We start from the raw sequence: 18557 nt of genomic DNA on the forward strand, positions 1-18557 counted from the left end.
ATCACACCACGGTGGTCGCCTCTACTAAGGAAACTAGTAGTACTTATTCGATTTTTCAATTTTTTATATTTTTTTATGCCAATTTTTTCTTGCAAACAAATTTCTTTTTCTTAAATTGATACTAATTTTAAATACCTCTTCCAGGTTCGTTGAGATGTGATATAGCTCAAATATTTTCTTCTTGAAAGTTATAAATAATATGCAATTTTAAACTTACACCAAAACAATGCTCAGCACTTGTATCAGTGTTAAATGACGAGAGTACGAGAGACGCTACAGTAACAACAACAATGGTAATGGAAAAATGCCAAATATCACACCTCAATTGTAAAAAAAATTTGTACCAAAAGAACAATATGCTTAGTATTTAAAAGTTGCTCATGCCTAGCCCAAACTGCTGCCCACACGCGAGAAAACAAACAAACAAAAAATTCTCTTTAAACAGTAAACACTGGGGCATAATCAGAATTAAGTGTTAATACATAGTATAATTAAATTTCATTAACGTCAAGAATACAAGTGACAAGACTCGGCAAAAGCAGCTACAAAAAATATGGTAATCTGTTTTACTTTCCAACAACATTCCCATTTTCATTGCATTGAATTTCTTTTACGAAAGTAGCAAACGAATTAACTCAATTTTATGCTAATTATTTACTCCATAAATTTGTTATATAACCTTTTTAAGACTTATTCATGCTGAAGAGCAGCAGACAGAGAAAGGCAATAAGAAATAATAAAATCAAGAACAGCAACAAGAAAAAAATACCAGAAACCAAGTGAAATATACTTAGTAAATTAAAAATCTGCCTACAACTGAGGACGTCTGAGCAGCAGCGGAAGTGTACTTTTAATTGTAATTCATAGTTAACCAGTGGATGGACCGAAATCAAGTTAAATTACGCGCTGAGAATTTAATAGCAAAGGCATAACGGAAGAAAAAAAACGTTTTGAAGGAGACTAAAAAAAGTTATTTTTTTTAAATAACAAAAACCGAAACACGTCCGCTCTTATTCCTACAAACAGATAGCCAATTCTGAATATTTGCTCGAGCTTTAAGAGAATACATAAAATTGTTCGTGATCTACTATGCTTTAGTGCGTGAGAACAAACAAAAAATTTTAATCGAATATTTTTTTAGAACACAGCGTCTACAAAGCCTTAAAACATTAGTATCATTACAAAACCCGTTACAATCATTTCAACAAAAGTGACACAAGTGCATTGTATGTATGTATGTGTGGCAGTAGGTGGACTATTTTATTTATTCGTGCAATTTTTCATATGTCGTCTATCGGTCGCAGTTGCCTTTTTGTATTAAATTTTAGGCATTAAACTTCCTCCAAAACAAGAAAAAATCATCGTAAATTAATGTTGCATATCGTATCACTGGATTTTTTACGCTTCAATGTGTTTTTGAAGCGCTTGCGAGAAAGCGAAGAACATGATAGTGAAATAATTAAATATTTTTGTATAGCACTCGCTGGAAATCGATTATATTATAGAAAAATAATCAATGTGTAGTGATTTTTTATGGCATATCACTCCGCCTGCACGAAGAGAGTAAAACATAAAATTATTTAAGGCGTAGTTTTCCAAAATCGCTTAGACACTGATATCTGACCAGCGAGTATATGACACACACAAAGTACGTAGTCTAGCCCAAATATACTCAGACACATAACGATTTAAATTATCCCGAAATTAAATAGTAATATTTCTTATAATAATTAAACATTTCTGAAATGTTCTCAAAATCAACACTGAAAAAGTTCGGAAATAGTCACAACCTTTACGAAAAGCGTCCCCATGTAATCTTTAAACTGTTTTGATATGATCCGAAAACAGTCACTAAATGTTTCAGGGATAGTCTCGAAATCATCATAAAACCATATGGGAACAATTCCAAAATGCCTCGGAGATAGTCCCGAAATCATTTGAATTTCAATCTTGAAATTGTGCCGAAAAAATCACTAAAGAATATGGAAAAAAACCAGCACTTGTTGGAAAAACAAACTTCAAACTAGTTTCGATATAATCTCGATATGAACCTTGAAGCTATCGAGGAATTAACATTAAAAATTTAATAATAATTTATCGCCAAATAACTCGATGCCCCAAAAACTGCCAAAATTATGCGAAAGCAGTTACGCAATTAGTAAAAGTCACGGAATCATTTCAAAAAAAACCTTGAAAGGATCTACAAGTAATCCCGAAATTTTCGAGAACTATTTCACAATAGTTCCGAGATTAACCAGATTTAACTCTTAAATGAGCCTGAAATATACCAGAAACAAGCCCATAACTATCTCAAAATGGTACACAACGTATAAAAATAGTCCGTAAAAGAGGCTTGAAATTATTGCAAATCGATCCATTAGTAACCTCGTAATATACAAAAAAAAAAAAATATCTGACAACATATGCGAAATGGTCCATCCAACAACATCAGAAAAACAATCCCGAACTGATCCGAAAAGATATACTTAAATTATCTCAAAATTTTAATGATATCACACACCTAGTTCAGTAGAGAGCTTAATAAAAACAGCAAGATTTCGAAGCTATGTACTTTACAGGTTTCCCCGATTCAAAATCTACCGATTTGTATACTTGATTAAACATTGAGCCTGCAGCTCATAAAGAGATGGCTTGGTAAAAACTAAATGGTGCATTGGCGCATTTAGAGAAGTCAAACAGTTTTATGCTGTACTTTGAATTTTCAGGTTGATCACTGGTTGGACCAAAATTGTGCGATCCCAACATTATCTTGAAATTAATTCGAAAGATTCCCCAAAGTGAACTTCTAATAACCGCAAAATTTTATCGAAATAGTCTCGAATCAGTAACAAAAATAATGAAATAATAATGCGGAGAAAGGTCTTCAAATGATTTCTAAGGCAATAACGAAATTATTCTGTTTTGATCCTGAAAGCAATCTTAAAAAATATCCCGAAGCAGTCCTTAAATTAGGCGAAAGCAATTCAGATATATTACGTGGATAATGCTAACACGATAGCACGGTATTCCCGAAATGTTGACGAATGCTTATACCACTACGATATACATACATATACACGTTGTTTTTAGTTTTGATTTATCAAGCACCAAATTTATAATTTAATCAAAATTATTTCACCACAACTTCATCCAAGTGTGCAACCATTTACTTGATTAAATTCCGTCAAAGTTTTGTTAGCACTTCGCAATCAATTTCAACATGCGGTAAATTTTACAATAAGACTAAAATAATTGTATTAGTGATGGTTATTGAAAATTTTATTTGAATAAAACAACTACTGTGTACACCTTTGTGCACAAAAATAGCAGAGTAAAGATTTTTTAATTTAAGATTTTAGAAATTTGGAAAACCTTCTGGAATCAATGGAAATTTTCTTTTGACTTGGCATTCTTCTGATCGGCGATTTGGATGGAATTTGCTTTGCCACCACCTTCTATGGACCCGCCTTGGTCGTAGTCCAACCAATGTTTGACAATTTTTTTTCAGTTTTAAATTTTTTGCATACAGATTTTGTAAAATAAATAAAAATAAAATAAACAAATTTTAAGCACTTCCTTTATATAAATGGACAAAAATCAGCGAAAAATATCTCCTTATATAAAGACATATTCTCGCTAAACTTTGATTTTTAAATTTTGACATAGAAATTGCAAAAATATTTATGAGAAGTAAAAATATAAATGTGGCGCGCAATTGATTAACTAATAATATCTCCTTTCCAATCCAAGTAATGTAAAATTTTTTTTATTTTATATTTATTTTCTTCTTTTCTTACATTTTCTCGGTGCCTTAAGATATCTGTTAAGTTTTATGCTTGTAGCTCAATGAGAACTTATATAAAAATTAATTCCAAAATTCTCTCCGTTTCGTACGATTTTTTCTAAATATCTCATCCTGTGCGCCCCCTAGCGAACCTTTTTGTATCGTGTCATCGGCTGTCATCGACTTCTGAATTAAGTTTGAAATTTCAAGTCTCTAGCTCATCGAGAAGTTACTTAAAAGCTGGTTTGAAAATGGTTAAATTCGTATCTAATTATTTCGATCCGTGCGCCACCTAACGGATTTTTTTCCTTTTGTTGCATTGTCACGGTATTCTAACCTAAAGTTTCACGTTTGTAGCTCAATGAGAAGTTACTGAAAAATCGATTGCAAGATTTGTATGAAAAGCGGACAAACATTCAACCGACCTAATATAAAGGATGTAAAAAGGTAAAATTTGTTTCTGATTTTGCTGCTATTTTTGTGCACCCAGGTGTATGCAGATTTTTCTAAGCCACAACTAACATTATTACAAGATAAAAACGAATAAATCAAAATTAATTACAAACATTTCAAAATCATCACGACCAACAAGCAATGCAAAAAAGTGTTAAACCGCAGTTGAACTTAATTAAAAATATTCAAAAAAAAAAGTGCAAAACAGATATTTTTGGCTGACAATGCCGTTGCTGAACTTTAAATTATTCTCCATGCATCCCCACCACTTAGCAACGCGCGAGCGATGTCGGATTAGTATTGTGTTTGCCGTTATTAGCAGCGTGTTTACGACAACATTGTTGTTATGCTACGGCATTGGCATGCATATCAGGTACACAAACAACACAGACAACGTGAACCTGCAAAATAATAACAATAGCAGTAATAACCAAACCCAAGTGATGAGTAACATTCCAATTATGCTGTTGACGAACGAATTTTCCACAATGCCTTTAGCAAGCAACAGCAATCAAAAAAACAACAACAACAACACTAACACTACCAGCATAAGCAATCACCAACATTATAAAATTAACGTTGCTGCTGATGAGAATTTACACGTCAACAGAATAGCCATTCGCGGCAATAATAATACCAATTTGCCGGTCACTCTCCCTCTCGATATGAATCAGCAAAATCGTTTTGTTGACGAAATTAATATAGGCAATCAACGCGGTGTGTTTAACGAACACCTAACGGCAATAAATTCAACGACGACAACAACAAAAGCGGCGAACCCAACAACGGCCAATTCGATGAACATAGCCGACACAGGAAAGGCAACGAAATACGATGGGATTAAAACTGAATATATGCGGCAAGGCCAACAGCAATCACAACAACATGAAATGCAATCAAACAACGAATTGGTGCTACATCGCCAGAAGCGTTATTTAATTTTTCCAGAAGGCAGTTCATTTCAATTGGGTGAGTACGAACTAGAGATATACGCCGCCGATTAGGGTCGTCTTTGCACGCCGCCGGCGAATGTCAAAAATATCGGCGCGGCGGCGGCGACCGGCGCGTTACTATATTTTCTACTCGTTTAAGACTGTTTAGGCCATTTATTGTTCATGTCGAAAATTGGTCGGATATGGTCGAAAGTGGTGTCAACGGATGCGCATCACTGCCAGTTATAAGAAACTAATTGCGAAATTTAACTCTTTCTAACTGTTCAAAAGTTATTTAAAAAAAAACAGGCGCTTTCGATGTTAGCTTAACACGGACTTTACATCACTCAATTCACCAAGTTATTAAAACAAAACACTAATAAAAAAGTTATATATCCAATAAATTTATATGCTCACTTTGCATATTTTTTTCAAAAAATTAATAATGAACAATGAATTCAAATAAAATGACCCAAGGCGAACATGTTTTCAAATTGTCCTCAAGTTGTTAAAAAAAACCGAATTAACCAAAAAAGGTGCCGATTTAAAAAAAATTTATATTGCGATTGGCTGAAAGAATAAGCGAAATCAGTGACGCAAAATCCTTTAGTAGGTTCTAGAGGCATACACACTCCTTTGAAATGATTCTTACCTCATACTTAAGTTGAGAATGTATGAACGTATAAGGGTTTGAAAAATCACTTGGGCTTTAATTCAAACATCTGTCGTCTATTTGCGAAACTATACAATAGGGTCTGAAATGTTAATTTTGATTTTCACTCTTAATCCTTCAACACCCAAATCTCCCAGTTTGAGATTTCCTAAAGTTGGCGGCCCTATCCAAAACTAGTCCCTTGGAGTGAATCACATTGATTATAGCCTATCAACCAAGTTTAAATATCACCTACACGTTACGGCTCCTTTTACAAAGGGTGAGGCTTTGTCCTTTGCAAGAACACTCAAAGTGGTGAAGGAAAAGCTTTCCCAAGACAGTCGAACTAAGGACCGTGTATTCTACTACCCTAACGTAGTGGACAGTCGACTAGTCTGAAAACTGAAGCTACGCGGTCATCCATAATGAGCTCTTATATCATAAGGCCGGAAAACAGAAGTTAACATCTTTCAACTTAAAATCGGTCGACTTTCATTCTAAAATATCGTTTTGATTTAACGAAGACTATTGAAATCAATGTTGCGAACACAAACGTCTGCAAACTTTACATTTTAAAATATTTATCAAGGGTCTTTGTAAAAGTTTAATAAATTGTTTTCAGCCATTACGCAATGACATCCACTTAGACTGCTTATGATTTCGAGGGCGGCATCTTTGGCCGAATAGTCACTCCCTAACGTTTCAAGGTGTTTCTCTGGTGTAGCTCGGCAGCATAGCGCGACAAAAGCATCCGTTGGAAAGTCTTTGGAGCTACACCTAGAGCATCTAAGAAAGTGACGTCAACGAAGGTATGAGTTCGAAGTCGCAGTCCTATAGCTTCTGTGCTGGTATATGGTGTGATGGTCAGGAGGCGTGGTAGAGACTGGTGGTCGGGATTGCTACTGTTCGCACATCGTGAATAGCTCTTAAAAACAGCCGAAACAACTGTAGGTGCCCGTACCACAAGAGTCATGAGTATTAAAATACCATTAATAGCAACCGTAAGTCGCCTTTGTACGTGGCCGCCAAAGAGCCACAAATGATTTAAAGGAATTGTGTTCGCGACGATTATTAGGAGTTAACCCTAGGTGAAACTACGCTTTGCACGAGATATACTCTCTGGAGTAAGCGAACGAGGGGCAATCCCTCGGCAAGGAGCTACTCCTGAAAATTTTTGAACGGTCTGCGAGATCTTGAGGCAAAAACCCCGGATCTTTCCGAAATGGCCAAGACGTTGATTTCCTCAAATACATACAAACAAAACCTTTCCTAAATATTATTTTTTTAAATAGAAAAATCAAGCTTTTTAAAGTAAGAACACCGGCGTAGGCCGGCGCGCCGCCCACGCCGCCGCCACCGGTATATAATAGAGCCTACGCCGGCGCCGCCGATAAAGTGATCGGCGTAAACCGCTAGTACGAACAATGAAATGGAAATCATCCCGTAGTTATATCTGTTTATAACGAAATACACAGCAAAGACTATGAAAACTCCCTTGCGGTGGGATTATAACTTATGGTAGTCACAAGCACCCTGGGTCAGAATTGTTTACTTAGTATTGACAAAAATTGGGTCGAGGGCCCAAGTTATTTTGGTTATTTTGAATTTAGTACTTAGAAATGCTTACAAATGATGGTGAGACCAAAGTTAATTTATGATGTTTTGAGGAATGGTAGCCAACAAAAATGTTTGACGGTGAAAGAGGGTAACGCTACTTTATACTCGATACTATTTCAGCGATACTTTTTGATTTCGCAAAGCGAAAGAAAATATGCGCTGAAGAGTTTGCCGTTAATTTATTCGGAAAAAGCTGATAACTGCACAAAGTTGCCACTGATCATTCTGGTGTTAACCCGGATTTTCACAAAACTCTTTTCACGTTGCTTCATTTTGGCGCATTGACTTGGCAGTTCTATACTTAAACTAGAAATGTCTTGACTTTTTGCCTCGCTTAACATCCCATACACTATCTGTCAATCCGCCATTACATAGAACGCTTTTCCCTGTGCTTCACTTTGGCAGATGATTTAAAAGCATGGTTTAGATACGATCTTGCTAAACAAAGTATGGAGAACGTGAAACGCAGAGCTATGTTGAGAGCTCTGCAGACGATTAAAGTATCAAAGTGATTTCGTACACCTATTCTTTGACACCCAAGTTGATCCTTTCAAGCTCTACAAGTGAGTCAACCTTTTCAAGCGATGCCTTGGAGACATGTTTGGAGAAATGTTTGGAAACATGAAAACTTTGTGCTCCTTCCAATACTCCGCACCTTTTTAATTCGGTAGTTTCGTGATACAAATTTTGATGAGTTTGAGTTTTTTATTGCTCTCAGTCTTCTCTTCTTCCATATATTTAAGCGTAACCCCTCTCCACCGGTTTTCCCACTCCTTGCACCTTAACTTTTCTTTAATTGTTCTCTCACTCTTCGTTTCCACTCCTATCCCTTTCACTCTCCCTTTATCTTTCTACCTATAATCTTTTAGTGTGGACTGAATTCCACGCCCGAAACAATTTTTTAATTTATAATTTTCAGCATCCAAATTTAATTTAATCTCAATTTCACATTCCACACAGTATTCGATCTCATCATCGGCGTTGTCGGCTACACGAGTTATGCCATTTTAGGTATTACGTGCGCCGTTGCCTGGGAGTTGCCAAGTAAACCGCCTAGTGAATTAATCGAAAATTTACATGACAAAATTACTGAAGGCCTTTATACTACAACAAGTGAAACAAAGCCACCACCACCACCACCAGCAGCGCCAGCAATGCGACGTAATGACAGCATCAGGCCTTACAATGTAAACGGTGGCGTCGGTGGAAGCAGTGGTGACATTAAATATGGCATAGAAGGCATCACATATGTTGACAACGTAAATATGATGGCTCCAGCTCGTATCAACTATGAAAATATGCCGCCATCACAGGTGGTGACATCACAGCCCCCAACAGTGCTAAACAGTCAAAATTCTATGGGAGCTGCTTACTTTTCGCATGAACGTCAATCCAACCCATTTGGCGCGCCCATCAGCGGCTACTACAATGCATATAAAAAAGTATCGCCCGTTGACACGCGCTACTACACCACTGATGAAGCTTATCAACCGACAAACTTTTACGCTAACGCACACTACAACAACAAAAATAACTACAAAATGCCATACAGACACGCGTTTCTAGATAAAAATGCGAAGTCAAGTTACTATAATGTCAACAGCAGCCAGAACGAAAGTAGCAACAACAATAACAACAAAAACAGTAGAAAGTCCTTTCGCTATTCAGCTCATGGCGATTCAACAGATAAGCAAAGAACAAAATTTAGCAATCGGTGGCAGCAGCAACAGAAGCAACAACAGCGAAACCGACAACCACAACATAAAAAGTGGCAATCATGGCAGGTTTATGACAACGACTGGCGTTCATATCAACAGCACCAGGAAAAGCTAAAACATACGAAATGGGCACAACAACAGCAGCAAGAGCAGAAGTGGGCGACTCAGTCAAAATACGTGGGGACGAACAATTGGTGGGCGCGCAATAAACAGCATTTCAACGAAATTTGGCGTACAAAGCAAAGCGTTTTGCGACGGGATAATGTGCGGTAAGCTGTAAAGAGATTGCGCTTGTATGTGTAAGATACAAACAAACAAAGATGAGTAATTAGTCAGCGAATAAATCGCATTTCAAAGCTTTGGTTTTTCGCACCAAAAATTACTGTTCACTCAAGTTGACGTGATGGTAGGTGGAAGAGATGCTGCAGGGCCTCACAGTAATCAGAACTGTTTTTTTTTCTAGATTTCAATTACTGCATTAGACAAGTTTTTTTATCGCCGTTAAAGCTATTGAATTAAGCTTAGTTCTGCTAAACAGACGATGAAATAGTTGATCAGGAACGTTTTCATGACTTGGTCAGTGCAGGGCGTCTAAAAAGGGAGTGTTCAGCACTTTCTATAACTTCTTCGTCCCTACAACCGTGATGGATGTTATTCATTGGAATTGTTGTTAGCATCTACGCCGATGTAAATGTAAAATCGTCATAAAAAATGAGAATAACCAATTGCGCGATATGTATGAATGTAAATGAGAAATGGAAAGAAAAATTTGAAAACGTCAACTGTAATTAAAAATAGTCAGCTGTAAATGAGAATAATAAAGTGAAAATGGAAAAGCGTCATTTGTGATTGAGAAAAGCCAGTTGCAAACGAGAAGGCGGTATTTAAAATTGGAAGCAGTCAATAGGAAATAAGATATTGTGAACAGGAAATGCCAAATTCCCCCAGTCAGTGTTCCGTACGCTTCTTCAACTATCTAAATATTGGAGCCGTTGCTCGAAAACATACCGCCCGTCTATCTGGGGCCGGTAATATGTCTGTTCCATTGGATCAACATTGGTGAGCACGATGGTAAAGGCAGCGCCTTTATTGGTCCATTAACACCCTTCCATATACTGATATCGCGCCAACTAAATGACTGTTTTGACCTCTGGTACTTCAAAATGACGCCTTTGTATATCCAGTTGAGGCTTCCTCATGCACACATAACTATTCTGATATGGGAGTGACACTAGCGCATTTACAGTTGACTATTATCGTTTCCATATGACGTTTTCGCCGTTCCAACTTACTATTCTCGAATACAAATAACCCATTCACATTTACATTTGACGCTTTCTAATATACAAATTCGTTTCGCGACTGGCTACATTCCTAGCACCAAAAAGATCCGAATGATGCTTGACTGCCAAAGTAAATCTAGCCGGGATACGGGCCACCATGACATTTATCGTGGCGTGATCCATGAAGTTGACGTCGGACCAAGGTGGAGAGTGCTGACATTTTCCCGTTCACGCCTACCAGTAAGGGAGAGGGCAGGAATCGTTTTCTTTACTTGATAAATGATTTCAGAGATGTGCACTAGAATACTATCAGACCCGAATCTGATGTCCTTCCATATCAGGATCGCAGTTAATTTTACTGAATTTTTGGACGAATATTCTGCAAATATCTTCTAGGGCTTTGCGGTAACTGCATTTGTTATTAGTTCTATGGCCTTCCTTTGAACTCTATTCGTAGTGCATGTTGTTTAGTTCAGTTACCACAAGGAAGCAGATGAAACCCCAAGGCCCTACCTCATTTCCGTTCAAGGCAAATAGTTTTAACTTATCTGTCGAATATACATTCACCTATATAGCGCCACCACTGCCATTTTTTCACTGCTGGCTATTAATATTTACACTTTTTAGAGCGCAAAAACTTCATTCAAACGTATTGCGCTTTAGAATGCCTTTGAGAAGTCGTTTTGCCATCATAACTCCTTTTCGCATTCGCCAAGTGATCTAATCAAGTTTTTGAGCCTTTCACCTGTGTACACGTTCATTGTGTGTGGGGACTCAAATATCAGCCAATTTAGTTACTTATTTAGAGCGTGATGGTCAGAGCATTCACGTATTGTCTCATTTTATTTCTTAACAGGCATCTCCCTTCACTCTTCGCTTCCCGATAACAGTAGCTCATACCGCATCTTTCGTCCGAAATGTGAATACGTAGACCAGTTCCCAGAACTGCATGACACTGCAATAGTAGCAGTATGCATATTAGAGACGAACTTAGAGTCGAACAGTTTTTATGCTTGCAATCTTGGTCTCATGTCCTTCGCTGCCATCAAAACCATCGAACAATGAGTGCATTTACTAATATGAAATTCTGTTTGTCGTTGATCCAAGTGCAAGTTATCGTGCTCCTCGTTTAGGAAATTAGGTATTCTTACCCTAAAAAGAGATAACAGAGATTTTTATATTTGAAATTTCTGAAATGATATATCTTAAATACTGGGGAAACTGAGGTATTAAGAGGCTTGATCATTGAACCTCTTCATCTGCGTGCATAAGCCGCAAATAACTCCTGCAATATTTTTAGTCACAGCGCAAAGCTACAGTAAAACGGTAATAACGAGGGATAAGCGAACCTAATGAGTTCGGCAGAGCGCCATCCACATCGGTCCAGAAGTACGTCGCTTCTCTGTCAATCGGTACAAGTACCCAGAGGAACTGCGAATTCCTTGCTTTATTTTATTGAAGGTCGTAATCGTGAGTACCAGTTCAAAAATTTTACAGGGTATCGCCAATGTCTTGGGACTCTAACCGCACTAGAGAGCATCCTATTACCGGATTTGTAATCGGTACTTTGACCAGAATACTTGAAATTACAGCATTCCTCGATCCAAATGAGAGAAATTTTCCCGATTTTCCCGTTATAAAAACTAAGCTCTTAAAAATGCTCCAGTTGATCCCCAGTCTATAAAAAAAAATCGGGTCTATGCCACAATCTATATTGAGTATTCAGCATTATGTCATATGGGATGTTGTGCTAAGAGATCCACAAGAGTGGCCCGTTTTAATAGTTTGGCTTTACGTGAGCAGACTGACAGTAGCGATCTTGCATCGTCTTACATGGCCGATCTGCATGACTCTGCCAGGATTCGTAGTGTCCAGATGAGCTTATAAGGCCTCATAGAGATCTCTCCAGACACTTTACTCGGGAATACGAGGTAAAATAAGTAGGCAACCACTCGTTAACAATTGGCACTGAGGTTCACAAGAAGCTCTTTTACAACCGCAGTGCAGAGTTTAGGGAACACAAACTTACATTGAGATGCACGTGAGGTCTCATTGCAATTCACTGCTTAGAAAATTTCGTTGCACTATAGTTTGTAAATTAATTAAGAAATGTGCTCCGCATCTTCAACACACTCTTGCCTTTTACGAAGGACAAAGGAAACAAAGTGCTAACTACAACGGGGGTTTTTTTCAACTAATTGCAACTCGGTCTTATTAGCCCATACGTAAGTTTAAGCGAATAAATTCCTTTCGGCAGTCTTTTACAGTTTTCATCGCTTACTTTGAGTAAACCACAATCTTTAGATCTTAAGTCTAAATTTAAAAGTATAATTGATTTATCACGCACTCTTAGCTTCAGCATTATTTTACCGTTACAAAGTCTGCCGAAATGAGTACAAACCTAAATACATACATATAAACGCGCATAACCGCCAAGAAATTCAATTTACTAACGGGTTTTTTTTACAATTTACCATCAACAGCATTCCTGAAGCATCAACCCAACCTCGACAACCAGTGATGACCTACTCACCGCCCGCTGAGAGCTTAGCTAGCGCCTATTCTACAGTTAATCCAAAAACCGAAACAACGAACGGCCGCAACTTTCATGATGCTCCACGCCTGCTACTCAAAAAACCACCCAAAGCCAAAATTTATCCAATTTTTGGAAGACGCCGACGACGAAGCCAACGCAGCACTGACGCTAAATTGGATGCCTTTGAATTTAAGCTGGAACGTATACACTTGCGTGAGCAACTGCGTACGAGGCAAAAACTATACGGAAAAATTGAGAAACTCTATGAAACGTGAGTGCATGAAACATTTTGCAGTTTTTTATTAAATGTTTTTCCCATAGCTCACGATTCGCATATACTGCATTATTATACATGCATACGGACACCTACATACATATATGTATGTACATTAGAGTGATCCCTAAAAATTAAATGAGCAAATTATCAAACTTCTTCCAGCGGACCCCTTCAAACTGTTATATTACAGTCATTGGTCTCTATTCAAGCAACCCCCTTTATGTTGCATAGAAGTCAAAATTCTGACTTCCCCATAAAGACACACCAACCATCTGAAATAAAAAAAAGCACTTTTAAACTTGTGAGTCCTGAGCTTTGATCTTTCTGCAACGCGCCTTTACCCTCTTCAATTGAGAACAACATTTTTAGGTTTTTTTGCGCACGCAGTGAAGTGGTGGCAGCCTACTCGCCTACCACACCAAATGTCCCATTCGGTTTCGACATAAAATATGTAGGTCGGGTTCCACAAATTTGTAAGAAACATTTAAATCTTTGACCATAGTATAAACGTTTGAAGGGTTAAGTTGGGTCTTTGCGGTCCAGTTAAGGACTATCTCACTTGAACACGTTTATGTTGGTCCGTTGTGTTAACACATATCTACTCTAATGGTTAGACTGGCCGTCAGTTACTTAGCGAGCTGCTGTGTGACAACAATAAAGCCACGAATAAGGCACATATCGATCTTGGAAATTTCTTCCGGAGAATCCAGCACGTCCCAACTAAGATATGTACACCTCGTCCTCGCAAAGGCTGGACAACATATAGTGATTGTATGATTCCACCTCGTCATCCTCAATACAGCTAAAACTGCTGGATGTATCCAGTACATTAAGGCGTACTGCATGAACTCTAGTTTAGCAGCGCCCTGTTAATAGTCCAATAATCATTTGTAAATCTTAATAGCTTCGCTTGGAGTCAACAACGTGCCAGAAAGACCTCGACATACGGCAAGAGGTAGTGTCAGCCCATCATTTACTAAACTTACTCGATACCCGCCTATTCGCCCGGGCTGCGGCCATTTTGACTATGAAGACAACCAGGTACAGATTCCGCATTGCGTTTAATGCCAGTGTGGAGATGTGGCTGGCAAAAAAAATTTCATTTAATTTTTAAAGAACCACCCTAGTACTCACATGCATTTTCACAACAGAAATCCTTCTTTTTTTGGCACTGTTTTGTTTTACAACATGAACTTCCATTTCCCTTTACAGCCGCGGTCTAAATGGCACCGCCTGCGTTTTGCGAGCGCTTTGTGAAACTGGACAGCAACAACAACAAAGATATAAAACGGAACCACAAAGTTTTATTACGGAACTGTTGCGCGCTATTTTCACGCTACCCACAATCAGCATCAACAGTGCCGGTGAATATGTGAAGTTCGAAGAAGCCGCACTACAACCCACCGACTTACACATCATCGACCGCACATATAGGGAGGCGCAAGCGCAACATGACAGTTGTGCGCAACTTTTTAATATGTGTGAGCATAGCTTTTGGGAGTGAAATGACAGTATAAAAAATGTCTGACTTTGTTCTACGTTTAGATAAAAGAATTTAAGAAAAAAAATTTTATTTCAACTGGAATAGTTTTGTTGCACTTTTTTTTAGTTTGGCTTTGAAATGATATTTTGATTATTTTTTTCGATTTTCGTTTGTTAGAATATTTTTGCGTTAATAAAAGAATGCTTTAATATATGTGACCCGACTTATGAAAAGGTGGCTTATAACTCAAAAAAAATTACTACTACTAAGAAACTGAAGAAATGCGTTGTTATCTTTAACAGCTGTTTCTAGCAAATTCTTTTTTGAGTCATAAGCCACCTTTTCATAGGCCGGGTCGCATATACTAACCTGTCGTCTTAAGAACTTAAATTTTCTCCAAAATACTAATTATGAGCCAATTTGTAATTTAGAACCTAAATCCCTCAAGGTTAAATGGTGCAACGTCTGCATTTGAGTTTCCTGCATAGTTTTAAAGGCTTGGCGCTCAGCAGCGCCTTTAGCTTCGTATGAATTACCTCTCCAAACCATTCAAAATGAAGCAAGGCTTCAGACGTGGCATTTCAATAGCGTGCAATATTTTTCACTTGATGATTGAAGAGTAGCTAGCTTTAACCTCGATGACATAATCTATTATAAGACGGCATAATTTTTGGCGTATGCGGGTGATGTTGATGACATTAGCTTTAGCAAGCTCGCCGTAAGATCTGCGGTCATTGAAATACATGTATAACAAGTAAGGAAGGCTAAGTTCGGGTGTAACCGAACATTACATACTCAACTGAGAGATATGGAGAAAAAATAAGGGAAAATCACCATGTAGAAAAATTAACCTAGGGTATCCCTGGAATGTGTTTGTATGACATGTGTATCAAATGGAAGGTATTAAAGAGTATTTTAAGAGGGAGTAGGCCATAGTTCTATGGGTGGACGCCATTTAGGGATATCGCCATAAAGGTGGACCAGCGTGACTCCAAAATTTGTTTGTACGATATGGATATCAAATGAAAGGTGTTGATGAGTATTTTAAAAGGGAGTGGTGGTAGTTGTATATGTGAAGGCGTTTTCGATATATTGACCAAAATGTGGACCAGGGTGACCCAGAACATCATCTGTCGGGTACCACTAATTTATTTATATATGTAATACCACGAACACTATTCCTGCCAAGATTCCAAGGGCTTTTGATTTCGCTCTGCAAAACTTTTTCATTTTATTCTACTTAATATGGTAGGTGTCACACCCATTTTACAAAGTTTTTTCTAAAGTTATATTTTGCGTCAATAAACCAATCCAATTACCATGTTTCATCCCTTTTTTCGTATTTGGTATAGAATTATGGCATTTTTTTCATTTTTCGTAATTGTCGATATCATAGTCATAGTCGGATTTCGGCCATTTTGTATACCAATACAAAGTGAGTTCAGATAAGTACGTGAACTGAGTTTCGTAAAGATAACTCGATTTTTGCTCAAGTTATCGTGTTAACGGCCAAGCGGAAGGGCAGACGGTCGACTGTGTATAAAAACTGGGCGTCGCTTCAACCGATTTCGCCCTTTTTCACGGAAACCAGTTATCGTCATATAATCTATGCCCCTACCAAATTTCACAAGGATTGCTAAATTTTTGTTCGACTTATGGCATTAAAAGTATTCCAGAGGAATTAAATGAAAAAGGGCAGAGCCACGCCCATTTTGAAATTTTCTTTTATTTTTGTATTTTGTTGCACCATATCATTACTGGAGTTGAATGTTGACATAATTTACTTATATACTTTAAAGATATTAAATTTTTTGTTAAAATTTTACTTTAAAAAATTTTTTCGTCTTCCGATTTCGCCAATTTTTATTTACCTCACATATAGTAATAGGAGTAACGTGCCTGCCAAATTTCATCATGATATCTTCAACGACTGCCAAATTACAGTTTGCAAAACTTTTAAATTACCTTCTTTTAAAAGTGGGCGGCGCCACGCCCATTGTCCAAAATTTTACAAATTTTCTATTCTGCGTCCTAAGTTCAACTAACCTACCACGTTTCATCGCTTTATCCGTCTTTGGTAATGAATTATCGCACTTTTTCGGTTTTCGAAATTTTCGATATCGAAAAAGTGGGCGTGATTACAGCCCGATATCGTTCATTTTAAATAGCGATCTGAGATGAGTGCCCAGGAACCTACATACCAAATTTCATCAAGATACCTCAAAATTAACTCAAGTTATCGTGTTAACGGACAAACGGACGGACGGACAGAGGGAGGGACGGACGGACATGGCTCAATCAAATGTTTTTTCGATACTGATGATTTTGATATATGGAAGTCTATATCTATCTCGATTCCTTTATACCTGTACAACCAACCGTTATCCAATCAAAGTTAATATACTTTGTGAGCTCTGCTCAACTGAGTATAAAAAGGTAAAAAAATGGTTCTTGTCATGAAAATGGAAGAAAACGCTGCGGTTCTGATGGTGAATTAACTAAGCTTTTTAGCAGTAGACGATTAATATTTGTTGTCGTTTGGGGCTCCACAGAAATTTCACGATTGACCGAAACTTCGAACCAGTAGAAAATTTGTAGGTCCAGCCGTGCTCTTTCCGTTCGATTAATTTTCAGGTTTGTTGATTTTCTAAATTGAAACGCCTTTATACGCTATCATCAGTCAGTCAGGAATGCCAGAGGTTGCTATGTGTATTAAAGTCACGGTTGATTATACGATTATTGTTGCTGAGTAACCCATTAAATTTGTGAAATATTTATAAATTCCTGGTCAGTGTCACCCAAATTGACACCTATACATTAGGGCGGGTCGGTTTAAAAATCGCTCATTGCTCTGTGAAAATCGTATTCTAGGGATCAAAATAAGAAACTTTGCCGAAGAAACCATACCTGTAAAACGAATTCTAATGCCCCCCCTTTGGGTCGAACTTTAGGGTAGGGGCAATTTCAATTCTACCTGCTGTGTTTTGTGGTGGCTTAAAAAAAACAACACAAGCAATTTTACGATCTGTAATTGTGTCACAGTGATACCTTCATTTTTTAAAACGGTTGAATAAAAAACCCACAGAACTATGTTTACGACATGCAAATGCATCACAGTGATGCCTTGGTTTTAAAAGGGGGTTGTAAAAACGCTAATTTCTAATAATTTTTTTTAATTTCTTTTCTATTACTAATTTAAATTCATTTTTTCATTTACATATGTTCTGACTAAATAAATTTCTAAAGAGAAAAATAAACTCCAAAAAGAAAAAACAGGCATTTCAAAGTGGGATTTTTCAAAATTTGCAAGTTCGACCCAAAGGGGGGGACATCAGAATTCGTTTTAGAAGTATGTTTCCTTCGGCAAAGTTTCTTATTTTGATCCCTAGAATATGATTTTCACAGAGCAATGGGCGATTTTTTTGCCTCACCACAAATCGACCCGGCCTACTATACATAGATATTCTAAGTAATTGTCAGGTTTTAAATAATGGCAATAAACGAATGCGAGCGCGCCTAAACTCCCTGTCCGATCTTTTATCCAGTTTTGTCACACAAATAGCAGCAATAAAAATCTTTAGATTTCGATGGGTGATGGTAAATTTGGAGGTCATGGGCTCCCTAAAATAAAATGGGTGAGTTTTTTAACTGGCAACTCCCCCACACTTCAATCATAGATGCAACCAAGCATCACCGAACATGAATGAGTCGAATGACGTGGAGAACTCTGATTGGTCGGCATGTTATTCTAATGTGGGATTTTCTGTGGTAATGTTTGGGCCTGTCAGTTAATTTTAAGAACTTAACAATTTTATTTTAGCT

At 37.5% G+C, this 18557-nt stretch overlaps 1 protein-coding gene across 1 annotated transcript; it reads left to right on the plus strand.

The window, feature by feature from the left end:
* Positions 1–4461: 4461 nt before the first annotated feature.
* On the plus strand, positions 4462–14757 carry LOC137253695 (serine/threonine-protein kinase pakD). The gene is made up of 4 exons (XM_067791115.1): positions 4462–5206; positions 8399–9425; positions 12923–13246; positions 14465–14757. The coding sequence occupies exons 1-4, from the start codon at positions 4462–4464 to the stop codon at positions 14754–14756; spliced, it is 2388 nt and encodes a 795-aa protein (XP_067647216.1). The 3' UTR covers position 14757.
* The last annotated feature ends 3800 nt before the right edge of the window (positions 14758–18557 follow it).

This window comes from Eurosta solidaginis, chromosome 1, assembly GCF_040869045.1.
Source record: "Eurosta solidaginis isolate ZX-2024a chromosome 1, ASM4086904v1, whole genome shotgun sequence".
In the NCBI taxonomy this organism is placed as follows: Eukaryota; Metazoa; Arthropoda; class Insecta; order Diptera; family Tephritidae; genus Eurosta; species Eurosta solidaginis.